General features: G+C 35.4%; 1 protein-coding gene across 2 annotated transcripts in view; it reads left to right on the top strand.

The window, feature by feature from the left end:
- Nrx-IV (neurexin-4) overlaps positions 1 to 17,167 on the top strand; it is a 491,733-nt gene that overhangs the window by 147,681 nt on the left and 326,885 nt on the right. For both annotated transcript variants that reach the window (XM_090412013.1, XM_090412014.1), the window contains exon 5: positions 557 to 760. In XM_090412013.1, the coding sequence (XP_090268139.1) occupies positions 557 to 760 (204 nt within the window). The remainder of the gene's footprint in view (positions 1 to 556; positions 761 to 17,167) is intronic.

The following is a 17,167-nucleotide window of genomic DNA, read 5'->3' as shown; positions in this document are numbered from 1 at the left end:
TAACTAATCTAAAACACTCAAAAAAAAAAAAAAAAACTGTCTTACAGGAGCTTCAAATTATGTAGCCATACTCAAAAATAGTCTAATCAGACCAGTGTGATATACACATTTTTTCCCTCCCATTTTAAAACGCCTCATACTATCAAGTTAAACCTATTAGATAAGAGGAAGCTACCAGTTAAAGACATTTCATTTCAGGCCTGTAAGTTACATAATTGGTTATCTCTAATAGCTGTCCAGAAGTAATACCTTAAGCAAAAGAGATCCTAATTTTTTTTTTTTTTTGTATGTGAGGTGTTGGTTTAAGATTAAAGAATCATTAAAGAACCTAGTAACTAAAGTGAAGGCTTTATTTCTTTCCATTACTGCATAGTTCTTTAGCTAATCTGTTAGTCTGTATAAGTTCTAATTTGATTAGTTAATTGACAGCTGACTATTTGATTTTGCTGCACAACAGCCATTTTTCAGAAATTTAAGATACAAAATGTGTGGAGTTGATAAATTTCTCATATTTCATTATAAATACAGTTTATTATATCATTCCTTTTATTTGTAGTTGCTGAATCAGTGCATTTTGATGGTAAAAGCTATGTAACCAAAGACCTTTCTAAATATCCAGTGGCTTCCCGAATGGATATAATAAGATTTAGATTCCGTACTAATCATGCTGATGGGCTAATATTATATAGCCGCGACACCCAGAAAGATTTCATTGCTCTTCAGCTGGTGGGAAGCCAACTTCTACTAAATATTGACCTAGGTAAGCCATGTTTTTCTTCTCTAATATAACAGTTTTTACATCTTAGAAAGGTAACCAAGCAGTTAGTAGTTCAGTTGATGAAAATATGAATTTGGGAAGCAAAAAAATGTTTTGTAAATAAATATATAAATAACTGACATTGCTTTGGAATAGTTATGTCTTGGATAGCTTTTTTTTATTAATAAAAATTTGTTGTCATGGCATGCCAGAAATTAGCTGAGGTGAAGAGTTGATTGCGAATGATTCAGTGAGCAGGCTGTAAAAGAAAGTGTACAGTATGTTGATATAATGGGTAATTTTGGTGACCAAAAGTATTTTTACTTGCAGAATGAATTACACTCAAGTGATTTTTGGTGTCTTAGATGTTTGGAGAAATTGAGTAGTGAGTAGCCTGTTAATAGGTTGGGGTGGCTGCAGGAAAGTGTAAACGTACATTAAGAGGTTAAAACAAGTGTAATAACATCCCAAAAATTATAAGCATTAGGGAGACCTGGATGATAGAGAAGGACATTATCTGTTACGTTATATTCCTGTAACAGTTTATTCATTAAAGATAAACAAGAAGACTTGGGGGGGGGGAATACTTGCTAATGACTGCAGAGGAATAAAATCCAACCAAAGGAGACATCTCTAATGGAGTTGGTGACATGAGTAATATAATACAAACAGTGGGTTTGAAGCTGTGATGGTTATGCCTCTAATTGGCGAATGATTATGCAGTTTGGACTTGAGGTAACAATGCATTAAAGAGCGCTAACTAAGAAGGTACATATGCAGAACTACTGGTTTACATAAATTATGAACAAAGAGAAAAATCACAATTGAGTCATGCATAAAAGCAGGCATTTTGGAGTGGTTTTCCATTTCATGCATGGGTGAGAACAAAACATTTCATGATAGCAAAATTTTTGGATATGTCTGCAAGGCATTATTTAATTGATGCAGTCAGGAGAATCATTGTAAGACTAGAGGCTGACCAAAGTCAGGCAGAGGTAGCCAGATGCTTGCATGGGGAACCGATTCCAACAGTCACAAAAAGCATCTCGGAGATAGTGAAGGAAGGCTATGGTCTACACCTGCAATGGGCGAGCGATATCTCTGATTATCTGCTCATGGAAACAGGAGTGCTACCCTGAATCAGCTATGATCTGACCTCACATTGGATACAGGAACATTGGTATCTGCTTCCACCATGCACAGAAGGCTTCACAAAAGTGGTCTGTATGTTATGTGACTGGTAGTGTGCAAGCTTCTATTCCCATGCCACAGGGAAGAACATTTAAAATTGGCCATTCTCCACATTAACTAGACCCAACACTTATCAGTCAGTATTGTTAAGATGAATCCTGGTTTTCTCTACAAAGAGATACCAGCATGCTCTGATCTGGAAAGAACCAGAGACACATTACCATCCTTCTAATATCCATAAAAGGAACACTTATGATGAAGATAGTGTGATGGTTTGGGGAGGCATCTCATTAGATGGCTGTATGCGTTTCCTAGTAGAACCATGAGTGCTGTAACTTATAGTGATGAGGTTCTGGACCCCATGTTCATCCACATGTGAGTGCGATAGGGGAGAGACATTTATCATACAAGATGATAATGCTCATCCTCATTGAGTGAAGCTCATGGATCTATATCTTCAAAAGCGACTCTTATACATGGACTGGCCAGTCAGCTCTCCCGACCTTAATCCTATTGAGCATGTCTGGAATGCTCTTGGTAGATGTGTTGCTGCTCTCACCCTTCTCTCCCCTCCCCTCCAAAATCTTGAGGGATTTAGCAGAACTTTGCAGGAGTAATGGTTATTAACTGAACTCCTAGATACCATTATTACAATATGGAACAGTATTGTGAGTACTATATTGCTGTTAAATAAACTTTATTTTCAGTTTTTGTTGGTGTTTTTCACATTTCAAATCATGCTGCTTTTCACTGAATTTCATAAAAAAATTTTCAAACAATTTTTGTGATTTTTCTCTTTGTTCCTTAATTTATGGAAAGTAGTGTATAAGGCAGGTGATTATAATGAGAGAAGACAGCTTGAACCTTGATGTGAGAAATTGTATTGTAGAGAAATTGGAATTATCAGTGCATGGAAAGTAGTCAAAAGGTGTTTAAAGGAAGCTGCATCTGACTGCATCCACAAAGTTAGGGAGAATTAATCTCATGGAAGTTAAGCATATTATGGATCAGATATCGTTATAATGACAAAGCCCAGGTGCACGAATGAGCAGGCTAGGGAATTGACAGCATTGGTGAGGAAGGCAAAATTGGATTGTGTAAAGAAGATAACCAAACAGATCCAAGGAAATCTTAGAGAATTTTAACAATGTATTAAGTAAAAGGAAGAATGTGATCAATACTCAGGGTAGAAAAGTGTAGGTATGCAACAAATAGCTGAGCTAAGCATTCACTTGAGTAAGGCATACATATCATGTAGACCTGTTAACTTTCTGTATTCTAGGAGGGGAAGTGAAAGAATATAGATAGATGAATTAGAGATATTAAAGCTGTTACAAGACCTTATTTGAATACAGCAGTTGGACCAAATAGGATAACTGCATGGATGCTGAAGGAACATGCAAAAGAGTTACCATTATCCCTGACCTGAATTATTTACCTTGAGTCTTAGCACTTGCATTATTTCTAATGAATGAAGGAAAGCATGATAATTCCATTATGTAGTATTGTGCAAAAAAAAAAAGTACTGAATAATTATGTTATTATTCAGTACTTTTTTTTGCATCGTACCATATAATGGTGGAGCTAGGACTGATGCAATAAATTATAGACCGCATTGGTTAGGAATCACATCCAAAGGTGGATTGACCACACTAGGTCATCCCTTGCAAAGGACATAGCATTGTTTTGTTAAAGGTAGGTCTTGTTTTATCAATTTGTTCATGTTCCATAATAAAGTGACAACAAAGTTGGATAATGGAAATGGATATACCACATTACTTCCGAATTTTGCAGATTCTGCTTTAGAAGTCATATAAACTCAGAGAAATGGTTATGCAAAATAAATTTGACATTTGACATGGATAGGGCAGCTAACTGAGAGATATCAATGTGATATATAGTGATGCTTCGTCTAAGAGGAGGATGATAATATCAGTGTACTGCAGGGTTCTGTACTTTGTTGTTTGACATTTTCATTTTACTAGAATGATCTCCAGTTATTTTCTAATAATAGGTTGTGGAGATTAATAAAAGACATAGCTGATACAGTCCTTACAGGTAAACTTGAGCAGATTGGTTATATGGACAAATGAAAACAAATCAGTTCAGTGTGCCCAAGTGGAAAGTTATGCATTGCAGATGTGAATGGTAATTTGCTACAAGTCATTGATGAAGCTAGGAATTTGAGGTGGACTAATGGTAGACAGAGTTAAAGTTTGAGGAACCATTGCTAAGAGTGGTTGTTATCACACTAGATAACCCAATGCTGATGAGAACACTAACTTGTAAGAAAGGAAGTTATTCTCTCACTTTGAGGCTTTGATGAGAATACTGTGTAGATATGAATATTGTGTAGATATGACACCTAGATTCCAGGGAGGTGGGGAATTGAAAAAATTAGCAGTGAATGAGAACTTTTATGGAATTATACCTATGAGGGCAGATTGAGAGAATGCAGTCTTCAAAATTTGAAGAATAGATGGAGCAGAGGAGATATGAATAAAACATAAAAGTTGATAAGGGATCTTACAATGCAGACCCAAATGAGATTTTGAAGCTTATGAATGGTGGAGGGAGAACTTGATCATACCTGGATGATGGCTAGGAATGTTGTTAGGAAGGATGTAAGATATTGATTCTTGTGGCATGTGAACTGAGCTACTGTTAGGTTAGTAAGCATCTTCAAGAAGAGATAAGTATGATCTACATGTGCCAGCCTCGAGTCCATGACCTCCCTAGAGGAGGATATAATGAGTTGTTCTTGAGAGAGAGAGAGAGAGGGGGGGGGGGGGGGGCTGATACCTTGCCTTAGTCATATGGGATTTGCTGATAGTATTTTTATAGTCCTTGCAAACTGCAGTATGGGCTGAGTGTGGAGTTCCATCTTTGGTTTCAAGCTATTTATTGATATGCCACATTTCTTAGACTGGCTTGCCACACTTAAAAAAACTAAGACTTGAATAATAAAGGATTTGAGTGGGATGGGAAAATGACAAAAAAAGCATTTATTCCAATAATTAGTATTTCATGTTAGTCAGAGCACATGGTGGATCAGAAGGGAAGCAGTAAAGAAAGAGCAGAAATCATAGAGGTCATCCTATTTTGCACTCTAATGCCAAAGGACATGGACTTAGATGTGACTTGTGAACATTTCATGCAAATCCAGACTAACTGTGGATGTAATGAATTGAGGCCATAAATTTGGAAGAACTGGCTAAGAGGAGATCAAGATTGTGTTGGGAGAGTGGAGATGATTATTTAGTATTCTGGTGAGTTGATGGACATTCTGTGAAAAATGACAGGATTGGATAGCTGAATGAATTTTAAATTAAATTAAAACTTGATCAGAGAGATGTTTCTCAACATAAGGCAAGAATACATTCATTGCATAGAAATAAAGATATAATTTAGTTAATGTGCAAGAATGCACACTTTGAATATCTTGTTGCACGGTTAAAATTTATTTCCTTATATTTTGTTACATGCATTCTGCTCATTAACAGTGGTACATCAGTATTATACACCAAACATGCTACATTTCAAATCATGCCTTCACTAAGCAGGGTGATGAAAATCATCTACCACTTAAAGGTTTCCATGCCCACAGAGGGATTTTAACCATCTAGTCTGTTAATTACATAATGTGGATATATTATACAATTAACAGACTAGATCCACTTAACTTCATAGGACAAATTACTTTGTATTAAAATCAATTAATGATTATCCTTAAATATTACCTGCTTGGGTAAGGAGGAATTTATTTCCTTACATATACAGTGTCATTTCTTTTTCCATGTCATGTTGTAGTAATTAAATTAGTAAAAAAAAATTAAGTTTAATTATAATTATCAACGTTAACAAAACTAGTCATTATCATCATTACTTCCTGACATATCCTCAAGGAGTGTACAGTATATTATGATATTACTACATAAAAAGTTACACCATTACTAACTTCATATCAACTATTTTCCTCCAAATTAATGTGTTATCTATTATGATTCCAATATTATGAAATCTTATATTTCTGTCTTCTAAGGCACTTTCTACTGTATCAATACACCAGAACTTGGTCTTCCTGTGGGTCTTTTTCCTGCCTGACTGACAAAGAATACTTGTTTTGCTAATCTTTCCTTTCCCATTCTGTTTAAGTGACTGTACTACCTGAGATTAGCTCTGCTAACACATTCCTGAATGCTAACAATGTCAAGTTCTTTCCTGATATCCTCATTTTTAATATGATATTGATGCCATATGTTCACTCTCCTAATCTTTCTCAGAACTTTCATACCTATGGTCTCCGGTCTTTGATCAAGTGTTTTATTTCAAACCCAAGTATTCAGATCCATAAGTTAAAATTAGTTTGAACACTGTCTGGTATATAGCTAATTTAGTGTTTTGACTAATTTCTCTCTTATGCCATATAAATTTATTCTGCTAACTTCCTACCATTCTGGTTTTGCTAATTCTGTTGTCTATTTCCATATTTAATTTGTCATCTTCACAAAAAATTATGCCTGGGTAGCTGAAATGCTTTACTTGTTCTATATGCTCTATATTCAGGATACACTTGACATTTTCAGTGTTTCTGCCTGTTTTTATTGTCTTTGTCTTCTTGTTGCTAATTTTCATACCAAATTTATTACAAGTTATTCAGTTGAGTCAAGCATTCCTGCAGACTTGTACTAAATTTATTCAGAAGTGTAACATCATTTGCAGAAAGTAAAGAGCTGAGATTAGCATCTTAATGTTTTAGAGTGTTTAGTGTCATTATAATGTATTTTTATTCTTATATTGTTCTCCTATTTTCTTCTTATATTGCTCTGCATACTAAAGACAACCCACAATAATTCTGTCAATCTGCTGCGAGTAAAAGAAAGAATAAATATGAAAGAATAACTAACTTTATTCATGTGGGGTTCCTCAAATGCCCCTTAGGACTGGTTGAGCTCTCCTAATGAGGGATTGAGTACTATATATATATATATCCTATGGTTTGCCTGCTTGCAGGATGAAAAACCCCAGATAAACTGTGGGTAAAACCCTGCTGTCCACGCCCAAGACACTTTGTCACATTAAACTGACATCCATTCTTCTTTTCCCAGTCTACCAATCTATCCAAATCATCCTGCAAAATTTTGACATTATCTGTATTAACTATTGCTCTACCCAATTTTACATCATCGGCAAATAACTGAACAGTTCCTCTCAGATTCTTTCCTATATCATTAATGTACAAATTAAACAGTAGCAGTCCTAGAACAGAACCCTGTGTGGCACGCCACTAGTCACTGGCCTTCTTTTGGACTCTACTCTCTGATGTCTCTCCATCAACCCTCTTATCCATTTCACCAACCCTATATCCATTCCTATGTGCTGCAGTTTACTGATTAGAATTAAATGTGGTATCCTGTCAAAGTCTCTTGCAAAGTTTAGCAGTATCACTGTAAACCTATTACCTTTATCCAGCTCAGCTGTCACTGTATCATAAGACGTGAGCAAGTTAGTTAGGCATGACATGATCCCCCCCCCCCAATATAGTATCCCATTTCCATCTATCCATTCCTATATTTTGCTTTTGACAAACTTCTCCAATGCTTTTGACAGCAATTCTGATTGGTCGGTAATTTGCTACATCAGTCTTGGAGCCTCCTTTATACAATGGAACTATTTTTCCATCTTTCCACGGCCTTGGGACTAACCCTGAGCTGAGACTTAGATTAAACAGTATGGTCAAGGGCACTGGCAATTACTTTGCTGCTTCACGTTAAAACTCAAGCTGGTATACCATCTAATCCCACAGCTGCATTCACATTAAAGTTCTGCAATATGCTATTTACCTCCATTTCATTTACCTAAGTTCCCATATAAGCCTTTTGCTCTCTCATTCCTGTAATATCACCACCTGGATGATATACTCTTGCAAAGTGTTTCACTTGGTAATTCTACTATTTCAATTGATTCAGTTACCTCCTTACTATTAGCATTCCTTAAAATCACTCTGTCATATATATTCTTTCTTTTACTTACAACATATCGAAAGAACTGTTTGGGATTGTCTTTAGCCTGCATTGCTAACTTCTTTTCATAATCTGCTTTTGCCTTTCTTACCAAACTAGTTACCCTTCTGGCCTATGCCTTGTACTGTTCATGTGCCTACAGATCATCTTTCTCTTTAAATTCCCTCCATAATTGTTTCTTTTCTTGCAGCTCCAGCTTGATGATATTCATCTATTTAACTCCCACTTGATTTACTCTCCTGAGTCTGGGTATGCAGTCTTTCATTACTTCCCTCAAACACTCCTATACCACTTCCTATCAACGTTCAGCCTTTGCAGTTTTACATGCTATGGCACTGATCCAAGCAATCTCCTAAGCTTATCATACTAACCAGTCCTGTAATTCCACATATACCCCATACTAACTGAAAATTCCACATTTAGTCACCTCCCAGGTCAAGACCACACGATGACGCTCACCAATTGGTGGCAACGTGGTCATATTCGTTACGAATAAATTCTCAGATGCAATTACTAGATCAAGCACTCTCAAACCCTTGTATATTCCATTACATGCTATCTCAGGTAATTATCCCTTAATAACTGCATAAATTCTATATGAAAAGGGTGTTGGAAGAACCTTTTCAAAGAGTGAAGACCAAGAAAGTAAAAATTGTTAGTATATTACTTAGAATGGAAATTAATTATGAAGGAGGACTATGATGGCAGACAGTTCAATGCATAGGTTGTGCAGGAGGAATGGTTGAAAGTTTTTGGACATGTAGAGTGAGTTGAGGGAAGATTGGATTTGTATAAGATGGATGGCCTACACTTGATTGCATTTGGCATCAGGAGTCTTGAAAAATTATTAACGGATATGAAACCTAATAGAGAGAGAGTCAGGGAAACTGAATTCTGATGGGAGGAATAGTGATAATCTGTAAGTGACAAGTTATCTGTAAGAGTTAGATAACATAACTCTTATCTAACATAAGAGTTATGTTAGATAACTGTTAATGATGGGAATAGTTATTATGGAAATGATTATCAAGAGAGAACGATTCTGAGTTAACTGTATCAAGCATGTGTAAAGATCTCTGAATGAGCAAGGAACTAGATAATGACAGATCTGCAAATTGTCAAACTGTGTCATGCAGACCATAGATAAGGTGTACAAAAAAAGCATGCAAGTAACTTATGTCTATACACGAATGCTAGAAGTATCAGAAACAAAGAAGTAGAGTTTGTTGCCTTGGTTAACATATTAGGACCTCATACTATAGGAATTAGTGAGACCTGCTATCAGAAGCAGACATGCTAACTGGTATCGATTGCAAAGGGTATAGTATTTTTAGAAAGGATAAGAGAGGAGGAAGTGTGCTAGTAATGATATCAGATGACCTGAATCCAGTTAGAGTTGTGATCTATGACTGCAATACTAGTAACAGCTTTCCATCTGGTAGTGAGTTTGAAGCCATCTGGTGGGAGGTGGAATCTAACAAAATCACATAATATACATAGTGGGGAGTTGTTACAGACCTGGTCAATTGGTTGCTAGTGATGAAAAAAAATCGCCACCAAATATAGAAGATAGGTGCAAAAAGAATAATCATAATGGGGAACTTTAATTATCCAAGCACAGATTGGCTCGCTGTGAAATCTCATGAGAAGAATGAAACAGTACTGAGCTGTCACAAGACAATTTCCTCAAGCAGCATGTGACAGAAGATACTGATGGTAAAAGAGTGTTAGATCTGATTAAAAGGAGTTCTGTTATGCCTCCGGTTGGTGACAGTAATCATGCAGTTACTCACTTGAGAAGTGGCAAAGGTTGTGAATGCATTCAGAAGAAGTTACATGCTGAACTACAAAGCAGTAAGTTATGATAAACTGGGGAGTATTAGTGGTTCAGTGCTGTGGTATTGGTTGCTGTATGGAAAGAATATTGACAGTGCATGGGGCACATTTTAAAAATACTTCAATGATGCAATATCAGAATGCACCCTGAGAGTTCAAAGAATAATAGGTAAGAGTCAAATGGATGTGTAATCTTATTAAGTAAGAGATTCATAAGAAAAGAATAATGTGGAAGGAATACCGTGTTCATGAGGGATGATGTCCATTATGAAAATTATAAGCAGTATGCTAGAAGAGTCACAGTTGTAGTACAAAAAGTTAAGTTTGAGTATGAAAAGAAGCTGGCACAAAGTAACAAAGAATGAATATGAAAGAATAACTGCTGAATGCAGATCGTGTGAGGGAGACGGGTGCAGAAGTTGTTGTTCAACTAATGGGTGCCTATTTTGCTAAAAGCTGTCAACCTGGTGTATGAAACATTGAGGTCACTGCTATCTCTTTGCTGGATGAAGAAACTTGGGTATATGAGGATGTGGTATTAGAGCTGCTGCACAAACTGAATAAGAATTCAGGCAATAGTGACCAATGGAATATCAGCACAGATGCTAAAAGAGTGTTCAGCTGAACTGGCTATTCTTTTCGATCCAGGCTATTTATAATTTGAGTCTCAGAACAGGGAAGATTCCATATTAGTGGAAAGACTGTATGGTAATCCTATTGCACAAAGGAGGTGCAAAGACCAGTGTATCTAACTTAACCAATCAATATATCAGGAGTGATTGTGAAGATTTTGGAAAAGTTGGTTATAGATTGCATTCAGAAATGGGTCGACAGAGAATCTCTACTTTGCAACAAACAGCATGGATTTACTAAGGACAGGTCATGTTTTAGCAACTTGTTTACATTCTATAATAATGTTATAGGAGAGTTAGAGAAGGAAGTTCTGTTCAAGCATCGCGATTTTCTCAGAAAATTTAGAGTAGTAACAATTATTTTCTTCACATTGATCAGATTTCTCAATGAACTTTTTTATTTCTACATAAATATATTAACTTGTGTATATCTGAAAAGTTCAAATTCATCAATTTCCTGATATGTACCCTCAAGGAGTGTACAGTGTTATAGGATACTATAGCAGTGCCACATGGCACTGTTATAGTATCTATTTACTATTATTACTAATCTCCTATATATATATATATATATATATATATATATATATATATATAAATTCCTACTAAAAATAGTGTAATGCTTGTCTGCACTCCAATATTTTCTTATCTCATATTTCAGTCTTTTAGGACACTTATGACTAAATCAGTCCACCTAGATCTTGATCTTCCTCTGGGTGCTCTGGATGGCACCCTTGCCATCTTGACATCAAATCCTGTTTTGCTAATCTTTCTTCTGCCATTCTGTTTAAATGACCATACCACTTAGATTAACTCTGCTCACATGTTCTTGAATGCTAATGACATCAAATTCCTTCCTTATACCTTCATTTTTAATATAATTCTGCCATTGATGTAATGTATTCACTCTCCTAATTTTTCTCGATTCTCATATCTGCAGTCTCTCCTCTTAGATCAAGTGCTTTATTTCTAATCCAACTCTCAGATTCATAACTTAATCACTGTTTTCTATATTGCTAGTTTAGTGTTTTGTCTTATTCCATATGAATTTATTCAGCTGTCTCTCCACCATATCCGCTTTGCTTATTGTATGGACTATTTCCACATTTAATTTGCCATCTTCACTAAAAACATGTACATAAATAGAAACATTTTACTTCTATAGGTTCTCCATTATTGGCACATAACATTTGAAGAAATTTGGAGAACTGACCTGGGCTTCTGACCTAATGTCCAGTTTTCACATTCACATGGTGCACCCTGTTAGGAATCTATCTGGATACCGAATGAACGAGGATGAGCTGGCAGATTGGGATTTAGCTGATCAAATTGTATTCTTCATGGCTTAGACCATAATGCAAAATGATGGTACAACATGACAGAATTTCATGCCAGCTTGGGGCATTGCCTGATTAAACAAGGCCCTTGTTTTTGTTAGCGAACCAGGGCAAAAGCACAACGTCAGCTACTGGAACACATCTGAACTCAACATCAGCTGAGTTCAAGATTGGCACTATTAACATAATAAGCAGAGACGTCGTGAGGAATTTTGGCACCTATGGCCAGGAAAGAAAATTGTGCTGTTTGTGCCTATGGCCAGGAAAGAAAATTGTGGCATTCTAAAAAAAACTTTAAAAATCTTAGTTTTTGTGCCTATGTAAAATTAACACCTATGGCCAGGGCTAAATTGGCCATAGCCTCACTACACCTCTGATAATAAGCATCAATGGGAAAGAAATGGAACTAGCAGAAGAATTGGATAATTACCAGATCGACATAATCGGTGTAACTGAAACAAAGAAAACAAAAGCAGGTGAGATCTTTTTAAGCAACAAATACGAAATGCTATTTAAGCAATAACAATCGGGGAAAAAGCTTAGCTACAATATTCAACATTAATTACTAGGATAATCTTCTTGAATGGCAGACAGTATCAAGTAGAGTGATGTGGGCAAATATCAGAATGGGGAACCAGACAATGAGACTTATTTGTGCCTGTGATCCCAGAAAGTTGTAAGAAATGGAGGAATTTTTCATGGCATTAGAGAAGGCAGCTGTCAAAAAAAAGAAAAAGAAAAAAAAGTCTTTGTTGGAGATCCAAACAGCAGAGTATGAAGTGATTCATATATAAATGTTTTATGAAAATTTGGAGAAAAGAGTAAAGCTAATAATAATGGTATTTCTAGATTTTATTATTATTATTATTATTACACAAGCACTTTCATGGAATATTAAAGACTCCTCATTGTAGGCCAAAATCATCAACACAATATCCATTATACCTCTTTTTGGAACAAAGCACTCATAGCTGACTCCAGTAGCCCATTCCATTTATTCACCACTCTCCAGATGAAAAATCAAGTCCTCATGCCCTTGTTAACCACACTCTTACCTAACTTTCAGGGATAACCTCTTGTTCTGGTCCTCTCTAGCCAAGTGCTGAAACATTTTCCCTGCATCAATCTATAAAAGCCTTTAAGTAACTAAAATGTCACCATACCCCCCCCCCCCACACACACACACCACCACCACCACCACTTCCTCCTTTTTTTCACCTATCAGCCAACTTTTGAAATCCATAAATCCTCAGTCTGTCCTGATAGGGAGCACTCTGCAGACCACTTGTTATATTGGTCACTCATTGTTGGATCCTCTCCACCACTTCCTTATCCCCCAGAAACCCAGGTGACTGGACTTGAGCACAGCAATCCAGATGTGATCATATCAAGGCTTTATAAAGGTTAACAAAGTAATCCTGTGTGCAGTCCTCTGTGCAAGCAATCCTGTGTGCAAGGATAGAATAATCAGAACTCCATGGTGGACTCAGGAAGTTAGAGGACGTCAGGGAAAAGAAGAAAGCATATCAAAAGCATTTCTGTTAAGGACGTGGACTAGATATTACCAATACTATGTTCCAACATAAAAATGTGCACAAATTCACATGGAGTGAAGATGCAAGAAATAAAAGTTTCATTAACTCTGGTATTGTTGATAGCAATGTTTTCTACCATTTCAAAACACAAGAATATACAGAGGATTTGAAATTGGAAGTGATCATTTAGTTTTGAGCATGTTAAAATTGAATTTCATATCGAAAAGAAGAGTGTGTATAAAATTTACAAATGAATTAAAGTTTGGCACTTTCATAGGTGAACTGTTGAGTAAAATGCATAATCATTCAAGGAAAAAATGAGTTTGAAAACAATGTTCTATTATGAGTATTATTCCAGTCTCTAATTACACTAATTGTTGCTATATATAACACATGCAGTAAATCTCTGTTGAGATTGGAATGTTTTTCACAGTATACACTTCTGCATATTAGAAGCGGTTGATCTACAACAGAATGTTAGCATATGTGAGATCTATTATTGATAAGATAGAAGAGCTGTTGATGAAAAAAAAATTGTTGGGACAGTGAATGTAGGATTTGCAAAGGGGTGGATAATTTCATTTATGACTGGAAGTTATGTATACTGATCCTCAGTAAGGAAAAAAAAAAAAGATACTTATTAGAAAATGAACGGAAATATAAATAAAACAGAGAAATGCACATAACAAGCACGACAAAGTTTATAAGATGTTTGCTGCTCCCTCAGCCCACATGTATTCCTGCCTGCCTAAATGATCACTTGATCAACACTATTAGTTCATTGGGTTAACCCCTCCCTATAGTTATTTACTGAACCCCCAGATATATACAGTGGTTGTTTATTCTTGATTAGTTATTAATATACTTTGCAAAGAAATCTCTCTCCCTCTCCTTGTATGCTTTTTTTTTTTAATTATGCCATCATAAATTCACTTATGCATGATTAGAATTTATAAGATCACACGCTATTCATTTCACCCAGCAACAACATACAGAACACAAATCATTAAATAAGAGCTGCTGATTACCAACATCCTCTTACAGTCCATCTTGAAGCTCACCGAACCAACTTCACTGCCTCCTCTTTCATTCTATCTACTTCTATCCTTTGGAACAGTCTTCCCCCCCCCCCCCCTCTCTACCTCTTATCCAAAGATTACAATCCTCACCTGTTTAAGCAAGATGTGAACAGATTCCTCCTTTTTTCTATTTCTCTTGCCCACATAACACTAATGTGCTATAGGTCTTGTGACCTTTTGTGTGTGTGTGTGTGTGTGGATTAGATATTGAAAATAAATACTGATCCTCAGTAAGAAAAAAAAAGATACTTATTAGAAAATGAACGGGAATAAAAAGTGTTAATTGTTAATAATTCATTTGCAATAGCAGAAGTATTTCTACTCGCTTGTTCTTTCTTTTACTTTTTCCATTTTCACATGGTATTTACACCTTTGAGTAATTCAAATACACCAACCAAATATAGCATTCTCCTTCATTATTGTTTTCGGATATATCTAAAACAAATGCATTGTCCCCCCCCCCCCCACGCAGATTTGTTTATAATTAAAGAACCATTATGATAAGTAGCATGTTCATCAAAATGCAAGCACGAAATTTCTGTGGGACAGTATTTTCTCTTGCACCATCACATAGTTAGGGTGATGGCAGAAGAGCTATAATTGCCCTATCATGAACATGTTAAACAGAATGTGAGAGTAAAGATTAAGAAAGCAAGTATTCTTTGCCAGGTTAGCTGAAAAAGACCCAGAAGAAGGCCAAGATTTTAGATGGTTTGGTACAAGTAAGAGGAAAAATAACCATGGTAGGATGACTAAACAATATATAGTATAGGAAGGTAGTAGAGGCAAAAGAAATAGTTGTTACAGATGATAATTTTGTATCATCCAGCTGATTTTGCAGTTGTTGATGTGACAGACCCATGTCAAAATTGAGGTAGATGAACAAGAGGTGTTCAGCATATTGAAAAATATCAATGTGAATACAGCAGTTGGACTGAATGGCATGTCAGTCTGCATACTACATGAATGTACAAGAGAATTGGCATTGCTTCTGAAGTTTTTCAATCTAAGTTTTAGCTTTGGCAAGGTTTTACAAGTGAAAGAAGGTAAGATAGTTCTATTGCATAAAGGTACCTCCAGGACAGAGGCAGCAAACTATAGACTAGTTAATATATCAGGAGTGGTTGTTAAAGTATTGGAAAAGTTGGTTGAAAGTGAATTCCAACAATGGGTGGATAGGGATGCAATACTCTATAGTAGGCAGCACAGTTTTGTAAAGGGTAGGTCTTGTCATTTATTAATTTTTTATAATAAAGTGATAGTGGAATTGAATAAAGGAAATGGCTACACTATGATATTCTTAGGCTTCGCAAAGGCATTTCACAGAATACTACACTGGAAAACTATTACAAAAGTTGGCAGTGGATATGAAGCTAGTAGAATGTATGAAAGGGTGGGGGAACTGACAAACACCAGAGAGTAGTATATGGTGGGGTGGAATCTAAGAGAATAAGGGTGACTAGTGCAGTACCTCAGGGTTTGGTACGAGCCACTATTTAATTTGTATATCAGTGACATAAGGAAAGATTTAAGAGGAGATATTCAGTTGTTTTGATGATGCAAAACTGGAAAGGGCAATAGTTGATAAAGGTGATGTAGATGTCCTCCATAATGATTTAAATAAATTGGTACTGTGGGCAAAGGATGATTGTCAATTTAATGTTGCAAAAAATATAAGGTTATGCACTTCAGGTTGAAAAGGTTGTATAATGTGTATTATCATATTGAATGTACTGGATTGCAGGAAATTGACAAGGCTTGAGGAAAATGGTGGACAGAGTTGAAGTTCAGAGGGCATTGCAAAAGTTGGTAAAATATATTGTAACTATATTATTATTAATATATAATAATAACAATGATGTCCTATTTTTAGCATTACCATTGTTATTTTTGATTTAGGGTCCTGCATTTTCTACAGTCCTAAGTCAGAAATACTATTTTCTTCTCATTCTGTATTGCTACTATGAAGCAGTATTTATGGCTTATAATGAAGGAAATACTAAAAAAGTAGTAAAAAAATTATAAATGCCTTATTTATTTATGCAATTTGAATTGTCTTATATGTAAACCAAAAGCTTAAGAATCCACAATATTTTATTTTTTTTTAAATTTTTTAGTTTTAACTTGCACTGTAAAGAATTTAATAATTCTTTCAAAGAGATGAGATTCAAAGTTGTCAAGTAGAATTCACCAATTTCAATATTATATTATTTAGGAGGCCATTAATTTTTTTATTTTCCCATAATATTGGTTTGTATCCATTTTAAGAAGTTCAGGAAGCATAAACAAAACTTTTTATAGTTGTCATATTTAAAAAAAAAAAAAATCCTGATTTGCTCCAAGTATGTTATTCTCCACCTTTGTCCAAATTTGTTATATTAAAGGCAGTTGTGGAGTAAGATGATATATTTTGTTTTATTTTTGTTGGTTAGAATGTTTCAGATTCCTATCCGTGATGGTGCATTGACTTCAGGATCAACATGTGTTCTAAAGAATGAAGCTCAGTGATTAAAAAAAAAAAAAGCTTAAATATTTACTGTAAACATATAATTCTATACAACAGATAATACATACACTGAATAATTAAATGGCCATTTTTAAAATTACATAAGTAGACTCAAATTTTCTCTCATACTCTAACTTTCACAGTTAAATTCAATACTGAGAGAATACATGAAATATTTTACTATGAACATAGCATTCAGCTAAAAGTTCTGTAATCTCACTTGGCCATGTGGAAATTTCTTTTATAGCATCTGTTTTATCACTGATCTATA

The sequence above is a fragment of the Typopeltis vanoorti genome, chromosome 22 (genome assembly GCF_054136105.1).
Source record: "Typopeltis vanoorti isolate ZY-2024b chromosome 22, IOZ_Tvanoo_1.0, whole genome shotgun sequence".
In the NCBI taxonomy this organism is placed as follows: Eukaryota; Metazoa; Arthropoda; class Arachnida; order Uropygi; family Thelyphonidae; genus Typopeltis; species Typopeltis vanoorti.
The sequence above is the reverse complement of the archived record's forward strand: the minus strand, read 5'-3'. Positions and strand labels throughout refer to the sequence as shown.